Source organism: Girardinichthys multiradiatus, chromosome 2 (genome assembly GCF_021462225.1).
Source record: "Girardinichthys multiradiatus isolate DD_20200921_A chromosome 2, DD_fGirMul_XY1, whole genome shotgun sequence".
Taxonomy (NCBI): Eukaryota; Metazoa; Chordata; class Actinopteri; order Cyprinodontiformes; family Goodeidae; genus Girardinichthys; species Girardinichthys multiradiatus.
Window position 1 is genome coordinate 43224779 of NC_061795.1, and position 20252 is coordinate 43245030.

A 20252-nucleotide genomic window follows, 5' to 3' on the forward strand; every position below is an offset into this window, starting at 1 on the left:
TAAGAACAGGGGTAAGTAGTCAGAATAGGTTCAGTGGTGCGGTGCCCCACCCCACTGCAATCAGCAGCCATGAACTGCTGGGGACCCAGCAGGTGTAAATAGTTCACGGTTCAGATGCGAGCAGCCGTCAAACGTGACTCGCAGTACGGTCCTCTACGATCCCTCACCTCCGCCACGGCGGCAGGAGTGCCGCCCCTGGGATTCAGGTAGCTCCTACCACCCTCAACCGCTGCCCAGGACCCGAGTCCGGGAAGCACAGGGCCCACAGTTATACCGGGAGCAGCCTCCACTGCCTCCTCCGAGGATGAGGCGTGATACACCGATACCCTCTGAGTGCAGCCGGAGTGAACTCTCCGATGATGACTCAGATCGGCCGGGACCAATCCCTGAGAGGGGATTGCGCACCCGCCAGCTTGAGTCCCTTGCTAAAGACATAGAGCGTTTCGACCCTAATAAGGCAGAATCAAACATTGATGATTACCTTAGGGAAGTGGAACGCTGTCTTCTAGATTTGTACTGCCCATCAGCACAGGAGAAACTGAAGCTCATCTGGAAGACAACGTCCAGGAGCGTCCACGTTTTCATGGAGAGCCTGACACCCGCACTCCGAGACCGTTATTCAACCCTTTGCGAAGCTTTAACGGAGGAATATTCTGTGTACACGGACCGGGCCTCAGCCACACTTGGTGCTTTCACGATCCAGCAAAAGAAAAGCGAAGCACCCAGGGAGTATTACCGGCGCTTGAGAGCTGTTTACTTCCAAGGACGCAATGCGCCAGGCATTGAGGAGGAACATGCTTTTAAATCCCTGTTCCTCCACAACCTTCATGAAAGTGTGCGATACGATGTGACTATGTATTGCAGAACCAAGGCCATGAGCATGCAAGAGATCCGCAAATATGCTCAGATGGCGTGGGAAACACGTGCTCGCCCGACCAAGGGATCGGAGAGCAAGGCTAGGGTTTTACAGGTCCAGACTGAAAGAACCAGCCATGCATTAGAAGGTCAGGAAAGGCCTTCAACCAGAACCTATGCGAAGAACAGGTTCAGGGAACAACATAGGTTTGGTCAGCTGGACTGGGGGGGTGGTACTGAATACCAACCACAGTCAAAGTTGCCGGACCACTTCCGGTCGAACAGACGACCTGACCATCACGTGAAGCCTAAAGGTAAACCTGATGGAAGAGGGTGGAACCGACACGCAGAAGGGATTATGGGGAAAGAGATGGAGGAGGCCTTGCGTAAGATGGTGACGGAAGCGGTGCGTCAGGCCACCATGCCCCCACAACCCTTGAAACAGGAAGCTGACCTAGTTAAACCAGACCCAAACTTCCCGTCAGCATGACTAGGCGTGGACCCAGTTTCCACAGCCATCAGAGTCTACCTGATCGGATGGGGAGACAAACCTGGGAAACTCCAAGAACCCCTTAGGACTTCTCCAGGAGAAACACCACAAATCATTGCTCCAAGGTTCTTAGGTAAACTGAACCATAATGAATGAGGTTACCTATACTATCTCACCAGTATAGGAGGACAGGTCAAACGGAGGTTCCATTTTAAAACAGGATCAGAGATCAGCCTGTGGTTCTCGGTCTCGTTTGAGGAGGCGAGTAGAGCCATGCTCTCCCTCAGTAAACCACTTCAGGCTGAATTTCGTGATGTAAGTATCACCAGCTGCACCCAAAACCGATCATGCATCACTAATTGGGTGGAGCTGGACATCACACCCGAAAACACGGCTCTGGTGCACCCCATCTATAGGTGCACATTAAACAAAGACCTTTGTCTTGGTGGCCAGGACCTGCTGGACAGGCTGGCCCCACTCATTGACTGCCACCAGGACCAACTCTGGGTCCAGGCGGAGGTGCAAAACCCACGGGGTGCACGCAGCGAACGATTCGTTGTGACCAATCAGGTCACCAGCTTAGAGGAGCCCGAAGGACTTCTCAGGCCCTCATCAGAGCCGGTCATGTGCACCTCCGAGACACAGCTGCACCCAGCCATCCAGGAAACTCCTGCCAGAAGCAGTCATGCATTGCTTGGCTCTTTAAAGAACCCAGGTGTGGACACTTACAACCCCAAAGTGGTGGAAGGTGTACACCTGGAAACCATGTTCATACCAGAAGTGCTACTAGCATTCTGGCTGGGACATCCATCAACCATTAGAGAGCTGTATGACCGTTTGTGCCAAAAAGATCCCTTTGTAACTGAGGCACAACACAGCCACACACTCCTTTTAGTAGACGGGCTCCGCCCTCTCCTCAAGACAGCCAGTGTGCAGATTGGCATCAAACAGCTCTCCCATGCTGTGGACATTGTTCCAACAGACCAAAGGGGGGTCACGTTATCCGACGCCCATTACTCTCCTGTAGGGTGCCATAGGAGCTACAAAGCCACACTCCACACCCTCCAGCAGATGGCGCACTGGCCTCCAAGGTCTCACGACACCCAGGTCTACATCAAAGGATGTTTAACCTGCTGCCAGTTTCAGCCATCCCAGCCAACCAGTCAACCTCCGCTTCAGCGAAGGGGGGTTACATTACCTTGGTTCCACCTTCAGACCAACTGGGTCGAACCAGCTCCAAAATTAACAGGAGGTAACAAATTCCTCCTAACTGCGACATGCAGCTTCATCAAGTGGGTTGGATGCTTGTCAGAAACATGCACACTAACATGCACTAATCACTAACAACTTTCTTCAACAGAAACAGTTAAACATATAAACAGTTAAACATACCTTCTAGAACACAGTCTTAGACTGTAAGTTGACACGATAATTTTCCATAACACTCTGCATGCACAGCAGACCTCACAAAAGTGTTTAAGAATGATGTAATGGACACACCCATGCTGCCCAAGATTTCATGCAAAATCGTGTTAAAGGAGGTTGGTTCATCTGTAGACAGTCCCACCGAGGCACAGATACCCAGTGACCTAGTTCTGCTGAACTTAGTAGATAAATCCTAAGTCCACCACGGCAGACACCTTGCAACCTCCACAAACACACCTGGCCTATAGCCTAAATACTGCAATTCGTTTATTCTTTTCTCCCTCTTTCCACATCTAGATAGTTTAGAGACAGGAGTCCTATTAAAACCCATCATCATCCGGAAGAGCCAATGGTTTAAGCCTAAACCTGTTTTAACCATTCGTTTTTAGATTACACACCTCATCCAGGCAGTTAAGCGTTTACAGGTCAGGATTGATTCCCTCACATTCATTCCCCCACGGTTCATAGCACCGCCTTTGCCAACGACACAGCCAGGGTCCAGTGCCTAATAGAAGTTGGATGAATAAGCTATTGTTGTGGAATTTTCTTATCAAAGTGGGTAGAAGTTGACTCATAACAAGAGAAAATCCGGACTTTGTCTTATAAGTTTTATTCAAAGGCATTCAGCGTTTGAAGACCCTGACACTGAGGTTAGTCAGTGAAACAGAGCCCCGATCAACATTTACACACAGTATTTATACCAGAACATGACAGTGTTATCTCAACTTCAAAGAGTGTGTGTTTTACGACCCCAGACCCTTCTCAGGTTCAGAGGTGACTAGGTTACCTAGGAACAACCATCTACTCTCCCTGAGGCATCACCCTAACAAATGCCCTTAACCATTAAACTTCTGATAATGGCTTTTACAGCTTCCTCCTCTAACACAGATGTTCACTGGAGTGAGGTAAACCAAAGGTCATACACTGTGGAATGCTTACTGCAAGAATTTCCATCACACTCCCTTCTTCTGATTACAAGATAATCACAACTAAAGGAAAATTAACAAATTATAAACACAACTTAAAAAACAAAAAAAACAAAAAATCCTGCTGACTCTCCTGAGTGGCTTCTGCGCTTCAAGCTGACCTGTTACCAGTCTGGTACAGGTGGGCGGTCGTAGGAAGCTCCTCTAGAAATATATTTAGAAACAGGAACTCTAACCTGCTGGAAGTTAGGCTTCCATAGTCCAACTAAACAACGGTGGAAATGAACACATTCAAATTTGTAATAATACCATAATGATAAATATCAAGCAATAAACATAAAAGTTAGATAAAAGCATCCGAGATATCCTCCTCAGAGTCAGTCTCGCTGTCAAAGTGGGAGGAAAGAATCTCTCACTGTGGTGTGTGTGCAGTGAGGCAAATGACCTTATGATTTCTAACTTTCAGGCAATGCGATGGCCTTAAGTAGATTCTGAAATAACGTTGCACTGCCCAAGGGATTATTGTGCCCTTGTAAGAACAGTGTTCTTCAACCACCTGTTCAATCACTCGCCAGTGATCAGCTTACAGTTCTTTGTCTTGTGGTGGTCCGCTGTCCTCACACCTTTCAGGCCGTGGATGATCCAGTTAGAAGATGACTTGCGTCCTGGAAGCCAGATGAAGCTGGAGGAGCTAGAGCTTTCCTGCAGCTTTCCTGGGTGTCTAGTAGGATCTGATATGGGCCATTCCAGCACCTGGACTTCCTGTGTTTTCTCCTAAATTCTCTGACCAGAATCCAGTCGCCAGGAATAAAGGACTGGAGGGTGGAAGTGGCTGTTTCTGGTAATGCAGCCTTCACCATCTGTGAAACTTGAGAAAACACAGTGGACAGGTTTTGACAGTAAAACAACATTTTATCTTCACACAAAGATGTGGAAGAAAATTATCTTGGCAATATCCCCATGTCCAAATTAGGAGACCTGCCACACAGCACTTCAAAAGGACTGAGATGTACCTGTGTCCTTTGTCTCAATCTCATATAAGTGAGAACAAGATAGAGCCTTCACAACACAACTGCTAATTTTCAATTCAAAGTCCCATTCTCAAACCTAAGTGCTTAACTACATGAACTTCATCAAAACATCCAACAAAATCCAAATAATTGATCTTCTGACTTCACCTGATATACTAGCAATGACCATCAGCTAAATATTCTGAATATCAAAAATGTGACATGATGTTTGAGGAAGGTCTGATTACAGGTCAACATTTCATAGTTTCAGAATACCTACAAAGAATTTCAAAAATGGTCTAATCTGTGGAGATATAAAATTTCACAAAAAATCAACACCATAATTTCAGAGAGGTTTTCGTAATGTGGTCTTAGGGAGCTATGCACCATTTATATAAACAAAGTACAACGTTTCTCTCGCATTGTCACTAAGTCCTCACTGGAGGTATGAGCTACCCTTTTTCCCATGAGTGCTAAAACTTTTGGAACCCCATGTTACTTTATTCTGACATTCCCCTCTTCTGACGCAGGGTCCAACCCATGCGACAATCCAGCAAAAAGTTTGTCCAAAAATGTTTTAGTAACCAAGATCACATAACCTAGAACCAAAGAAATGAATTCTGACATAACTATGTGTCACTATGAATTTAACGAAAGCAACATAAAGAAAATCCAGATGTTTTTAACTGCAATTCAGTTCCATTAACAACTAAACATAAACTTTAATTATTCAGTTCATCAATGTCTCACTTAGAAATTAGTCACATATCATCCTAATTTGTCTTGTACAAAGATGAGTATTAGATTAATGGACATCTAATGTAATTCAGATGCATAAACCCTACAAATTGAATCTAATAAATAATTCCCACCAAGTATAAAGGCATGACTCAGATTCTTTATCAAAAATATATTCCTTACTTTTGGCATATCTTGAATTGTCAGCTAGCCTAATGGCACCAGGGAAACTTTCAATCTAATAAATCACCAATGATTCTGTATGCAAAACTAATTCTTCAAACTAGTTTAAACTATTTCATTAACCTTTTAATAATAAAACACATAAATCTAAAAGTCATGCTACATCCTTGATCATTATACAAAAAAAAAAAAAACATGTTATTAAGGCAACAATCACTACAAGCCTTTTGATTCTATTGTCTCATAAACAGTGTTAAAACTCAGGAAGGGAGGTGCTGAGCGTTACCATGACAACAAAGGCATGAACCAACCTGGTAGGTGGGCGGAGTCAGGCAGAACTAACCTCTGATTGACAGCCTATGGGCGGAACCACAGTTTCTTCATCCCATCCCACATTAGTGTAACTTAAACTGCAAAACTGTTGACATGCACCTACCTCAGAAACAAGCTGCTTCTTAACTCTTCTGAAAACTCAAAGTTTTAATCAATCTGGGATTTAGAAACATTATTCTAAACATGGATTATTGTTTCATGCAACATATAAACAAACATTCAGTCCAACAAAACAAAGACAAAACTTCAAAGACAGACAAATGGCCAAATTTGAAGCTTCAAGAATTCAAAGAAATTTTTAACAATCTCTTTTCAGAATATGTTTTCTCAGCCATATCTTTTAATGTTATAATTGATCAATTTTGTTATGACAATCTTCAGGATCCTTTTTAAAAATGAGTGCACATAGTCCAAAGAGATCTCAAAGTATTTAGAAGCACAGCAACAGTTTTCTCTTATATGAATCCAAATTTACTGATGCTGAAACCTTTTGCTAATTCTTTGTACTGTAACTCTGTAATAATAATAACTACCATCCTGAGAGTTATTGTTATAATTCTCTTTTTGTTTGACTCAATTTGATCGCAGCTGTATTGCAGAATTTCAAGTTAAATGCAAAGAAGTATTTTTAATTTAATTCAATTCAAATTAAAAGATACTTTATTGATCCCCGAGGGGAAATTAGAAAAGTCAGCGTTGACATTTTCATGTTATACCCAAACTAAACAAAACTGCAGTGTTTGACTTAATCATAAATTAAGATAAGAAGCTTGTCTCCAAACTGGACTTTTTCTCATTTTCTTTAATTTGGGCTATTTAAATTTTGAGAGTTGGGGAGAACTTATTACTAGAACCCCTCTTTTACAATCCAAATGCTGATAAATGTTCCAATATTTTATCTCTTAGTAATCTGAAATCACCTTGTGTACCTTTGTACTCATATGTATTCTTTTAATCTTTAAACCCTAAGAAATCAAACAAGGAGACTGGAGTTTGAGCCGACCATCCTCTTACTGTTAAGAGGGCCTTTATTTCTTTTCTTTTCCTAAAATAAAGGATTTTACTTGTCTTTATTCCGTTATACAAGTCCTAACCTTGGTTCCAAAACTAAACTCTTCAACCCCAATCTGTGTTCCCCAGAGTAGAATTTTTTTTTTTTTGAGTATTATTGCATTTCAAAGCCACCAAATGACTGGAACTCATCATTGGCTTAGATCTATTTTAATAAGTAATCAGCCTACCTTTAATTAAGTATTATAATTTCATGGACCCAAAATCTATGGCTTACAGGCTTCAGGAGTCCAGGAACCACAAGTTGAGTACTACTGCATTGAACAATGGTGTTAACTTTCTGCAGAGATTGAAGGATTGGCTAAATATATTGTTTCTGCTTGGACCATAATCAGATTTAAAATTATTAGTTCACAGCTCCTAATTTACCTCAGATCATATTTGCTTCTAACCCAGTTCATAAGAAGCTTCAGACAAACATTATGTTAAAAAAAAAAACAAGAACAAAACAAAAACCAGATCTGTTTTAAAATAAAGAAAAAGCATGCTTAAAAAAACGTGTTACTGTGGTGGAAAATAACTCCACGGTTCTGAAGGCCTTTTCATGCAGAGTCTTTTAGGAAGCATGAGATTAGTTTAATTTTTGTGTGGTACCACTGTCCAATCAGATTCTTTCTAAATAACCCAATTTTTTCATACTCATTTTAAAGGTTTGTTTTACCAAGGAAAATGTGTTTAACAAAACCAATTACTCTCAAAAGTTTTAAAAGTTTTTAGCTGGTGATATCTTAGAAAACAACAAGTGTTTTAATATTTCTATGCAACACAGAACTGATCAGGTCCTTTCCTTCTCCAAAGGGAGAAAAATGAACCTGCAGAACCAAACCTTTCATAGTTTTTGTCAGGACCTGATATAAGGTACAGTGTAAATCAACATGCTGCATGAATCAGAAGAGGAAGAAAAACCTAATATAACCTCTTCCCAGCAGCTGCTGTGAAAAACAATGAATTTGTACTTTCCATAAGCGTCAGTTAACACTTGCAGACAAAACTGCACCAAACTGTAAATACTGTGTCAGAAACTGTATGAAGACCATCTGCAGGAGAACTAAGCCTGTTTTAATGAGGTCTCTACCCATTAGATTTATGGGATACAAACTCTGACAACAGAAAATAATACCTGAAGGAGAAACCCATCAGGTTTTACGCATTTGCTGGGTTTTAAAAATGCTCCTTCATGAGATCTGTCCTGAGAATAACATAGAAACACATGGTTACTGTTGAGTTTTGGAGATGTTGTAACTTCCTCTGCTTTTAATAACTTTTAATAACTAGAATAATTGACCCTGAATATTCCACGACGAAAGAGAACTTGCTTCTCTGAAAGAATTAACCGGAAAGTATCAAATGAGTTAAGTTATCACCCTTTTAAAGATGCTTTTCTAACCCTAAAATAATATTTTAACCCGCTATATCTGTCAACGTCAAGCAAGCGTCACATGAGCAGCGGTTAATAAGCGTTCTTCATTGCAGAAAATAGGAAAAGATTTATGCAAATGTGTGTGTGTTTGTACGTTACCCCCATCAGTTTCTAAATCGCTCCAGAGTCAGACTGTCAGGCACACAGTCCTCTATCAGTCCAAAAAACAACCAGGACCTTCCCAGGTCTGTTGGTGAGACATTCACTCATTCTTTGTCCACTTTAACTTCTCCAGGAGGGAGAAAGAAGAAACTTTGCTCCGGTTTATCTTCTGCCCGCATAAGATGCTTTCAATATAAATCCAGTGTATCGCTCTTCTGGCTCTTGCAAACAGCATGGATCGTTGTCCATCTCAGTGGGTCCAGATTTCTTCTGAGTTTCGTTTTTTTTTTCTTGTAGAAAGTCACACTGCGATTTTCAACATGCAGGAAGGCAGATCTCTCTCTTTCAGGCCGTGCTGGAGAAGCGTCTCTGGCGGAGTAGCCATGGAGAAGGGCAGGTTTCTAAAATCCAGACTCAAAAACGCAGATGTTGAACTCAAATCCCATATATGTGTGTGTGTGTGAGAGAGGCAGAAGAAAAAGTTTAGTATAGGTTCAGATTTTGCACAAAGAAATTTTATCAGTCAGTCAGTCAGTTGTCCCCTGCCTGTCACTTCCTTCCACAACATGAACTATACTCCTTTCTAAAACAACTTTGTTTTCGCATCTCTAATGTCCCATTTCACTTTTACCTTCTTTTCCGACTGATCGCAATATTTAAGTCAAACGAAACTTCCTGCAGGAAAGTTTTAACTCTTTAACACCTTAATTGATGCACTCTGTGCTTTTTAATCTTTTCTTATGTTTTTTTATTTATTTTTCCATCAACTGTTTTACTTGAAACTTTTTAAACTATTTAACTTATTTACACTCAAACTTCCACGCTGTGAAAAACCAAACTTATCTTCCAAATTAAAGCACATTTAACACAATCATCTCCACTTTTTCCTTTCATTATTTTATAAATCAGAGAATGAAGAAGGAGACACCCCTGATGCCTCAAGGTTCCGGAACCATTTTTATTTACCTGTTCAGCGGCACGTCTGCCATCTGGCTTTTCTCCTTTATGAGGTGTAGAAAATTGCTAAAAACCACCCGCAAAACCCTGTGTTCTGCTTTATCCCATTGTTACCAATAAGAACCTCCCTGCAATTCCTTTTGCAGGGTAACCGGGCCCTCAGCTGATGTCCTCCCTCTCGCAACTCTGGAACCTAATTAATTAGTTAGGAGATGATGGTTAATGTGTAATAAAAATAATAATATACATTATATCATACAGAGCAACTTCTCACCCAGATATATTTGAAGACAAATAGTTCGGATCTAATCAGCCAGAAGCCGCAGGCGGACATGAGGACTCCCCTCCGTAAAATGGAGGTGGACTGAGAACAACTCTCAGGCTGGCCAGGCGTCCGTGTCCCCCTCCTGCGGTCTCCTCTGGCACGTTAGATCCTGTTCGTGACGCTAAAATTGTTGTGGAATTTTCTTATCAAAGTGGGTAGAAGTTGACTCATAACAAGAGAAAATCCGGACTTTGTCTTATAAGTTTTATTCAAAGGCATTCAGCGTTTGAAGACCCTGACACTGAGGTTAGTCAGTGAAACAGAGCCCCGATCAACATTTACACACAGTATTTATACCAGAACATGACAGTGTTATCTCAACTTCAAAGAGTGTGTGTTTTACGACCCCAGACCCTTCTCGGGTTCAGAGGTGACTAGGTTACCTGGGAACAACCATCTACTCTCCCTGAGGCATCACCCTAACAAATGCCCTTAACCATTAAACTTCTGATAATGGCTTTTACAGCTTCCTCCTCTAACACAGATGTTCACTGGAGTGAGGTAAACCAAAGGTCATACACTGTGGAATGCTTACTGTAAGAATTTCCATCACACTATGAACCATGATTTTGTTTTGTTCCTTTTATTCTTATATATACATATATATGTACAATATCTGTTATTGTTCATTTTGTCTCAGGATTACCAAAGCTGATGACCAAAGAATGTAATGATGATATGAATGTATTGTCCTGTATTTTTCTCATTGAACAATGTAGAAAGGTATGAGTTTAGTCAGAGTCTAGTCCTGCCCAGGCTAACCTCTATCCTGCCCAGTCGTAGGTTTTGAGTAACACAGAGACAATTTTGTTTTTGTTCTGCTTCGCCACGGATCACTGATTGCTCAGCAAAGGACAGGTCCCAGTAGCTTCAAAGACTGCGATTCATCTCACCCTTTGAACCTAGGGGGGAATGTTGGACCACTTGTTTGCTGAGTATTGGATTATCTGCACGTTGTTGGACGTCACTGTGCCCCTCCAATGGCATCGGCCATTTTGTACCCAGGACAGCCCGCTCCTACATATCCCATCGAGCATTGCGACTGATATGACTGGGCGTCCCCAGTCTGACGTCACAGGGTGCTATATAGGAGGCGCCCATGTTTGAAAACTTGCCTTCTGCTGGAAACCGATCTGGTGATTGAAGCGCGTCACTTTAAGAGAAGAACTCTGTGAAGAGTTTCATTCATTCTCTCTCGTTGGACAACGAACCATTCATAACTGAAGTCTGTGGACTAAGAAGGCCAGAGATTTCACTTTGCCGATCGAAGACGTGAGTTAACACGTAACTGGAGACACGGAGCTTCGGAGAGACGAACCGCTACCGTGTTTCATTTTCAAGTCGACTTTGATGGTCAGATCATATTTTTCCTTTTTGTCAAGAAGACCAAAGGACAAAGACTGACCACTCCCCTGAAGTTAATTGTGGACGCACATTAACTTAATCCCACTTTTCCTCGCTCGAATTCCCTCATTCGGAAGAAGACGACACAAGTAAAACCCATTTTTTATCTTTTATTTCTTTATTACGAGGCCTGGGCAGGGTCAGAGGTTGTAGAAGCGATCAGAATCGCTGGTTAGGATCTCATGTGTTCTGAATAATATGTGCATGTAATCTTGCTCGTTGAAACTTTGATGTGTTATGTAATATCGGGATCCGCCGTGTTCCCCAGAGCTGTTTGTGTTTACTATCTGAACGCGGGTGCGTTGCAAGACTGGACTGTTAAAACGACCTCATGGTAAAATTCTCCATTTTACCTTTGTCTTCAATCTCACTGTGCTAGCTTGCCGCCAAAAGTTATCAATCCTTTGTGTTCAGGAGTTAGGGGGAAGTTTTATGATGAGAAGATCATAAAAGACACTCTAAGCTGCACTCCAACCCCCCACCAGTCATCACCACACCCCCCTTTCATATCCTCTCCCTTCATCTGTTGTGCCATAAACTGTTGGTTGACTCAATACATACCCACTACCGTTTGTTGATTTTGCTTATTTAGATGTGTTACCCCTGTGTGTGTAGAATTTTGCATGTTGAGTAGGTGAAAATTAATAAATATTCCCATAGATAAAGAGAGAGCATTTGGTGTTTCATTGTGTGCAAAAAGTGATGTGTCAGTCAAAATAAGGTTCAAGTTCCACACGTTTCGGCAGAAACGGTTGATTAAACAGTGACATCTCCGGCAATAGTTATTAATTATTACGGAGTGTTTAACGATTGTAATTGTCAGAGGCGTTGAGCCACAATTACAACACCAGAAACATCTCTGGTCTCGATTCGTAAATGAGGATTTATGGTTAAGAAATTGATTTTGTCAGATTATGATTTGTAATTATAATTATTGATCAAGCTTATTCAATCAATAATCATACTCCCAACCCCCCCCATCCAGGTCAAAGAGAGTTTACCTGTGTTTATATAGTGCTTTATCAAGTCCCCAAAGCACTTTACACTACAATCAGTCATCCACCCATTCACACACTGACAGTGGTGAGCTACAGGGGTTGGACAATGAAACTGAAACACCTGGTTTAGACCACAATAATTTCTTAGTATGGTGTAGGGCCTCCTTTTGCGGCCAATACAGCATCAATTCGTCTTGGGAATGACATATACAAGTCCTGCACAGTGGTCAGAGGGATTTTAAGCCATTCTTCTTGCAAGATAGTGGCCAGGTCACTACGTGATACTGGTGGAGGAAAACGTTTCCTGACTCGCTCCTCCAAAACACCCCAAAGTGGCTCAATAATATTTAGATCTGGTGACTGTGCAGGCCATGGAAGATGTTCAACTTCACTTTCATGTTCATCAAACCAATCTTTCACCAGTTGTGCTGTGTGTATTGGTGCACCGCCTTCAGGATACAATGTTTGAACCAGTGGATGCACATGGTCCTCAAGAATGGTTCGGTAGTCCTTGGCAGTGTAATACATCTAACACAAGTATTGGGCCAAGGGAATGCCATGATATGGCAGCCCAAACCATCACTGATCTACCCCCATGCTTCACTCTGGGCATGCAACAGTCTGGGTGGTACGCTTCTTTGGGGCTTCTCCCCACCATAACTCTCCCGGATGTGGGGAAAACAGTAAAGGTGGACTCATCAAAGAACAAGACATGTTTCACATTGTCCACATCCCAAGATCTGCGCTCCTTGCACCATTGAAACCGAAGTTTGGCATTGGCATGAGTGACCAAAGGTTTGGCTATAGCAGCCCGGCCGTGTATATTGACCCTGTGGAGCTCCCGACGGACAGTTCTGGTGGAAACAGGAGAGTTGAGGTGCACATTTAATTCTGCCATGATTTGGGCAGCCGTGGTTTTATGTTTTTTGGATACAATCCAGGTTAGCACCCGAACATCCCTTTCAGACAGCTTCTTCTTGCGTCCACAGTTAATCCTGTTGGATGTGGTTCGTCCTTCTTGGTGGTATTACTGACATTACCCTGGATACCGTGGCTCTTGATACATCACAAAGACTTGCTGTCTTGGTCACAGATGCGCCAGCAAGACGTGCACCAACAATTTGTCCTCTTTTGAACTCTGGTATGTCACCCATAATGTTGTGTGCATTTCAATATTTTGAGCAAAACTGTGCTCTTACCCTGCTAATTGAACCTTCACACTCTGCTCTTACTGGTGCAATGTGCAGTCAATGAAGACTGGCTACCAGGCTGGTCCAATTTAGCCATGAAACCTCCCACACTAAACTGACACTGTCTTTGTTTTTGTTTCCTGTGTTCCAGAGAAGAGTGACAAGCTGCTGTTCTCCTGCACCAGAAACTGAGTGATCTCCAGCCATGAGTCCCCGCTGCAGAGTAAACTTCAACACTATGATTTTCCTGGTGGTTCTGCAGGGGGCAGCAGTGGTGATGTTCTGCAACTGGTACATTCAGATAAGCCCCTGTGACTCTGCTCCCCCTAAAGCCAAAACTCACGTTTTGCTGCTGTCGTCATGGCGATCGGGTTCATCCTTCCTGGGTCAGGTTTTCAGTCAGCACCCGTCTGTTTTCTATCTTATGGAGCCTGCTTGGCACGTGTGGACCAAAGTGCAGAAACCTGGGGCACGAGTTCTCCGAATGGCTGTGAGGGATCTAATGCGGAGCGTGTACCAGTGTGACTTCTCAGTGATGGATGCCTACATGCCTGAAAACTACAATGTTTCCACCTTGTTTATGTGGTACCAGAGTCGGGCACTGTGCTCGCCTCCAGCCTGCTCCCTCACACTGCGCAGTCAAATGAGCAATGAGACTCTGTGCCAAAATAAATGTGATGCCCAAGGTTTAGAGAAGGTGGAGGAAGCCTGTCACACTTACAGTCATGTGGTTTTAAAAGAAACTCGATTTTTTGAACTGGAATCCCTTTACTCCCTTTTGCAAGACCCCAGTCTGGACTTCCGCATCGTTCATCTTGTTCGAGACCCTCGGGCCGTGATGAGGTCAAGAGAGGAATCAGCCAAAGCCTTTGACCGAGATAACGCCATTGTCCTGGAGCAGAGAAACGTTCCAGCAGCCAATGTGCAGTATGAAGTCATGCAGGAGATCTGCAGAAGCCATGTGCGGATCAATGAAAGAGCAATACTGAAACCTCCTCCGTTTCTGAAAGGCCGCTACAAAATGATTCGGTATGAAGATGTTGCACGCAACGCACTTAAAGAGATCAATGATATTTATGACTTTGTAGGTTTAGAGATGACCAGTGAGATGCAGGAATGGATCTACAGGGTGACCCATGGAAAGGGGAAAGGCAGCAGGAAAGAGGCTTTTCAGATCACTTCTAGGAATGCCGCTGATGTCTCGCAGGCTTGGCGCACCATGTTGCCCCACAACAAGGTCAAACGCATTCAGGAGTTGTGCAAAGGCGCCATGTCGCTGCTCGGCTATAGGACAGTTGACAGTGATAAAGAGCAGAAGAGACTCAACATAGATCTGCTCGTTCCACGGGAACCATATGAGTTCAGCTGGGTTCCAGCTAAAACACAGCAAACAGGAAGCAGTTAAAGCATGCAAGTCAGATTATCGCTCAACGACTTCACAGATCTGCCTCCTGTTTTAGCTCCTCAGATGCCACAATCTTAAACGATCTATAACAGTCTAATCGACCTGCAAACACTGCGGTTGTGATCAACTTTAAAGCGTGGCTTTGTGATATACAGACACCCCAGACATGCAAGATTTAAGGAGAAGGGAAAGCTATGTTTCATGACAGTACAGTAAGTATGTGTATGACAGCGGGGAAAAAGACTCATCAGTCTAGGGTTTTTGTTCACAGTTGCCTTGAAAAAGTCACAGTTGAAGACTGAAGAAACAAAGACACAAATAGAGCTTGTTTTCATTGCTTTCTATTTTTCTAAGATTTAAGGTCAGTGACGGATTCATTTCTCGGCTGTGGCTTTTTATTTCATTTAAAACAAGTGAAGTTTAATCTAATCCTAACAAAGCCTAATCTAAATCTTAATCTCTTAATCTAAAGCCTAACAAATGTAAATAAAACCCATGAAGGTTTTTTAAAATTTGGTCTCTTAACTAACTTTTATATATTTCATTGGGCTTTTTTGTGATGGAACAACGAAAATACAGCAGAGTTGTTAAGTGGAAGGAAAATGATAGAGAAAAAAAATCAAAATCTGCGAAATGCAACGTACTGAATTTATTCCGCTCTCTAATTTAATACATCTAGTCATAGGCTCTGATTCTCATATATTTTTTTTCTGGACTTTGACTAGGACATTCTAACATATAAATATGTTTTGATCTGATGATGTTTGATGTTTAGGATCTTTGGCTTGTTTGAAGGTGAATGTCTCTCCCAGTCTCAAGTCTTTTCCAGCCTCTAACAGGTTTTCTTCCAGTATTGCCCTATATTTAGCTCCATCCATCTTCCTTGTCTCTGCTAATTAAAGGTAAACTCACCACCACCATGTTTCACAGTCACCATAATGTATGGGACACATTTAACAATCTTACCACCAGAGAGAGGCCAGATTGTTGAGTGCATGACTAACAGTTGTCCTATTAACAGATTCTTCCACCTAAGCTGTGAATCACTGCAGCTCCTCTGAAGTTACCATGGGCCTCCTGCTTTTTGCAGTATTAGAGTAAAGGAGGTTGAATACAAATGCACATCCAAATTGTTCGATTTATTTTTTTTTTTTGCAAGAGCCTTCGAAAGCAATGCTTAATTTTTCCTCCACTTCAAATTGCTGCATTGGGTTTTTGTATGACAAAAAAACCATCCCAGTAAAATACAGTGAGGTTTGTGGTTGTAACGAGACAAAATGTGGAAAAAGTTAAAAGATTCATGAAACACATTCTAATGGTATATGCTAATTAGCATACAGAGTTTCCTGGAGTTTCTACTGCTAAGGTTGAGAAACTTACCCAGACTTATGGAAACTCAAAGGTCAAAGGTTAATCAGGGCTGCACTGGGTCGACACAAATCTGATTTACCTGAATTCAAATGCATTGCTTTGGTTTGTGAATATCCTGTCTCACATGTAATTTAGTGATTGTCCAGTGTTAAGCCGGAACATATTAATGAGACATTTTTGGAGACCTTACAAACCAACATCTTATCTTGGAATTTAAAAGCGCTAAGTGGCAAGCTGCAATTTGCCACATAGATGAATGACTTTCTTTTTGAAACAAAATATTTTATTCAAAAAACTATATTTATTCTGGCAGTTGGGTAGACCAGCGGTGTCTAGATCTAGTGCTTGAGGACCGTTGTACCGCTTGTTAGCACTGCTCAGGCACAGCTAATTCAGATGGCTCAGTTATCCTTATTATGTGATCTAGTTGAGCAGAGGCCTCATAATAAACTATTCATTTAATTGAAGTGTATTGAACCAATATAATAATAGACTTTATTTTTGCTGTAGTTCTAACCAGCACTGTTACTCTACCACCGGTAGGCATCAGCAATTTTTCCCAACAACTGTGTCAGCCGGATTTCCCTTTTGAAATTAGAAAGCGGTGGTGAATGGAAGCAGCTGAAAGTCTCAGTTTTATTCAGACAATCATCCTGTCTTCACTATGAGGGTTTAATTACACTACAGTAATATAACTTTCAAAATGTTATCCTGAGGGTGCCATGTGTTACGCCCCTCCAACTCTATATGTCTTTCTACAGGTGGTTTAACTCACAACAATGTTTTGTTTAAAAATAAAAGGTCACTTTAAGATAGTACCAAATATATTGTGGACAGAAGTGAAGTCAAAATGCTGTTACTCATTTGGCTCAGACATCAAGAAAAACAAGGATAGATGTGTTAACTTATTTGATCTGAACTTTAAAGTAGTTTTGTGGATGGTGAACTAAATAAAGAATCAAATAAAGGAGACCAGTGCCCACACAGCTTTTGGAGCGGTTAGAGCCATTTAACAGCTCTAACGACTTTAACTGAAATTAACTCAGTGCTACTATGGGATTAATTTATTTTCACTTTGTAATTAATACCCTAAAACAATATTGTTCAAGACTACCTCAGCTTAAGTTTCAGTTCACTTTGAACTATTCACGATACGTAAAGAACATTGCTGAACGCTGACATGTCAGACAGAATCCTCACCTGTTGGTGACAACATTGTTGGTTCTACGTTGAAGTCTGGTATGCAAAGACAGCTGTGACGCATGACAGTTTTTATTATGGTAACACTAAAAATATCTCAGACATGTATGGAACAATCAAGGTACACAAACAATGTTATGATAACATATCTCTCTTATGATGGTATCAGGTAGTTTCTGTCTTTATCCAGGGTACTATTCTGTTCTCAGTGGAAGGAAAATGAAAGAAGTTGAACAGAATTGGTTGGAGCTGCACTTAGCAGCTTAGCATTATTGAAATAGAACATTATGAAAAAGTTCATTTATTTCAGTAACTCATATGCACAGGGTGAATTATCTTAACTCTTTATTTCCATGAATTTTGATAATTATAGCTTAAGGTTCACTCATCCCAAATTCAGTTTCTCTGAATAATTTTCATGAGACCAATAATGACAAACAATTTTTTTATATATAGAAATGTCCGCCAATTGAAAAATATGTCCATGATTATATGAGTCACACCAACCTCAGGCAACCTCTAAAGGGAATGATTACATTTATTGCTTGCGCACATTTTACAAACACACTTTTTCCTTCCACTCAACTACCCATTAATATGCGTGTATGCAATACTCTGAACATCTAGCTTCTTCTTTGACTGGCTTACCCACCTTGTGGAGGGTGTCAGTGACTGCCTGGGGGCCAACTGTGATGTCAGCCGTCTTCCCATGGTTGTGTTGACCTTAACATAACTTTTCTATTAGAAATCCTTTCTTGGATAATAATCAGATTCAGGATTTCTTTGGAGTAGCTGTCAGCAATAATCATAAAAATGAAACAAAAATGAACAATTAAAATATATCATCTTGTGGGTGATGAATATGTATAATATGAGTTTCACTTGAATGACTGAATGATATTTAAGTTTTTGATCATATTTTAATTTACGGAGGAGCTTCCAGGTGAGTTTTTCCTGGAGATAAAAACTAAGGTTTTACAGCATTATTCTCATCAAGTGTCCAGAAATGTGGTTCATTTTAGGTGCTTTTTAGTTTTTTTGTTCTGAATCTTTAGTGATTTAATATCCAAACTCTACACCTGGTTTGTTTTTTAGGTGTAGGATTTTTATTTGGACTGGAAAACAGCCGAGTCTTAGTGGACCGTATTTGTATTTTCATAACTGTTTGTTCAATATTTATAAAGAATCAATGTCAGAAATTAACTCATTTTAATTTGAAAGTTCAGATGTGTTGAAGAGGTAGTTGTGATTTTAGTGTTAACTGAGTCGGACCTTTAAGGTATCAAAGCATGAAGAGCTTCAGCATTCATTTTTAATTCTCACATGCAACTAGAAATGTGTTGACTGAAGTAATATCTGCTGTACCAGTAAAACTAAAGCACCAGATTTCTGTTGTGACTGAACAAAATGTGGATGTATAATAAGAAGGCAATATTTCAGTTTTAGAAACTTAAAGTTGCACTAATAAATGTATCTAATGGAGAGGTCCACTGGGAATCATACCTGTTGTTTGAGTTTAAACCTGTTAACTCATGTTTGTTTCCATTGTCTTGTTTGCATTCCTTTGTAAATTATTGTTTTTGAAACGTTTTGAGTCACAAACTCATTTGTTTCGATTAGTTTAAAATATATATTTTTTCCAAATGTTTTATGGTCAAGCTGAGTATCTTTATGTCACCTGCTTGGTTTTGCCTCCTTTGTCAATTGTGCAGTTTTTCAAAGTAATTTTGTACCTTTTCTTTCATCTGATTTCATTTCTCAAAATAAAATGATGTCTTCTACTAGATTCTCCGACCCAGGGGGTCCTCTGCTCTCTACAGATATTAGTCCATTCATGCTCATGTTGTTTTTCAAACAATGTGGAATATATTTAAAGAATTAGTGCCTTAACGTATGTTGTTTTATGTTGATTAAAAATGAGTCAAAAAGCAGAATTGTGTCTGATCCATGCTGCAAGTTTACAGTGTTTCATTCTAGATAACACAAGGTTGTACTCCTTGGTACTTTGTGGAAAAGCATTTTTTGGTTAATGAGAACTTCAAGACATCTGTATGAAGAAATTAGTTACATTCATTGCTCAGGTGTGATTTTGATCCATTCTTCCTCACAAACTGTCTTCATATCTTGAAGGTTCTGGGAGTTCCTTCTACGCACTCTGATCTTCAGTTCTTTCCATACGTTTTCATGTGGATTCAAGTCAGGTAATTAACATGGACACTAGCAGTTTATGCCTTCTCTGAAAACAAGAGTTTCCACATCTGTGCTTGGTAATGTTGTATTGATTGGAAATCCACACTTGTGCTCTTCTCATCAAGAATGACCTGGTACATTTCTCCATTCCTCCATCCTTTAATTACATGAAATCTGCCAGTATATGCTGTAGAACATCCCACACCATCATGTTACCACCTGCAAACTTTACTTTTGGCATTGACGCTTTGGGGTGATGTGCAGAACCTCCAAACATGGCGTTTGCAATGACATTCAAAGGGGTTCAGCTAAGTCTCATCTGACTAGAATATGTTCTCCCAGTATTTCAATACTATGCAGCAAACTTCAGCATGCTTCTTCTTCAGCAGTGGAGTCTTGTACAATGAGTTTACCTAGAGACCATTGCAGTTGACCTCATTATTGTTTTTCAGATGGTAAACTTTACCTGCTATTTCCAGGTCTTTCTGAAGCTCCCTGGAGGAGCTCCTTGAATCTTTGAAAACTCTTCTGATTATACTGTAGACTTATCTGTCAGAGGTCTCACAAGGGGCACCTGGCCATGGCCAGTTTGACGAAGGCATCTTCGCTTTTGCCAATCAATCATTCCACTGGCAACGAGAAACCTTTTTCTGGGCCAT

At 41.1% G+C, this 20252-nt stretch overlaps 1 protein-coding gene across 2 annotated transcripts in view; it reads left to right on the forward strand.

Annotated features, from left to right (window-relative positions):
- The window catches only part of LOC124860896 (carbohydrate sulfotransferase 6-like), a 42670-nt gene extending 23336 nt beyond the window's left edge, over positions 1 to 19334 (forward strand). For both annotated transcript variants that reach the window (XM_047354499.1, XM_047354504.1), the window contains exon 3: positions 13579 to 19334. In XM_047354499.1, coding sequence (XP_047210455.1) covers positions 13633 to 14832 — 1200 coding nt within the window. In that variant the 5' untranslated portion in view covers positions 13579 to 13632 and the 3' untranslated portion in view covers positions 14833 to 19334. The remainder of the gene's footprint in view (positions 1 to 13578) is intronic.
- The last annotated feature ends 918 nt before the right edge of the window (positions 19335 to 20252 follow it).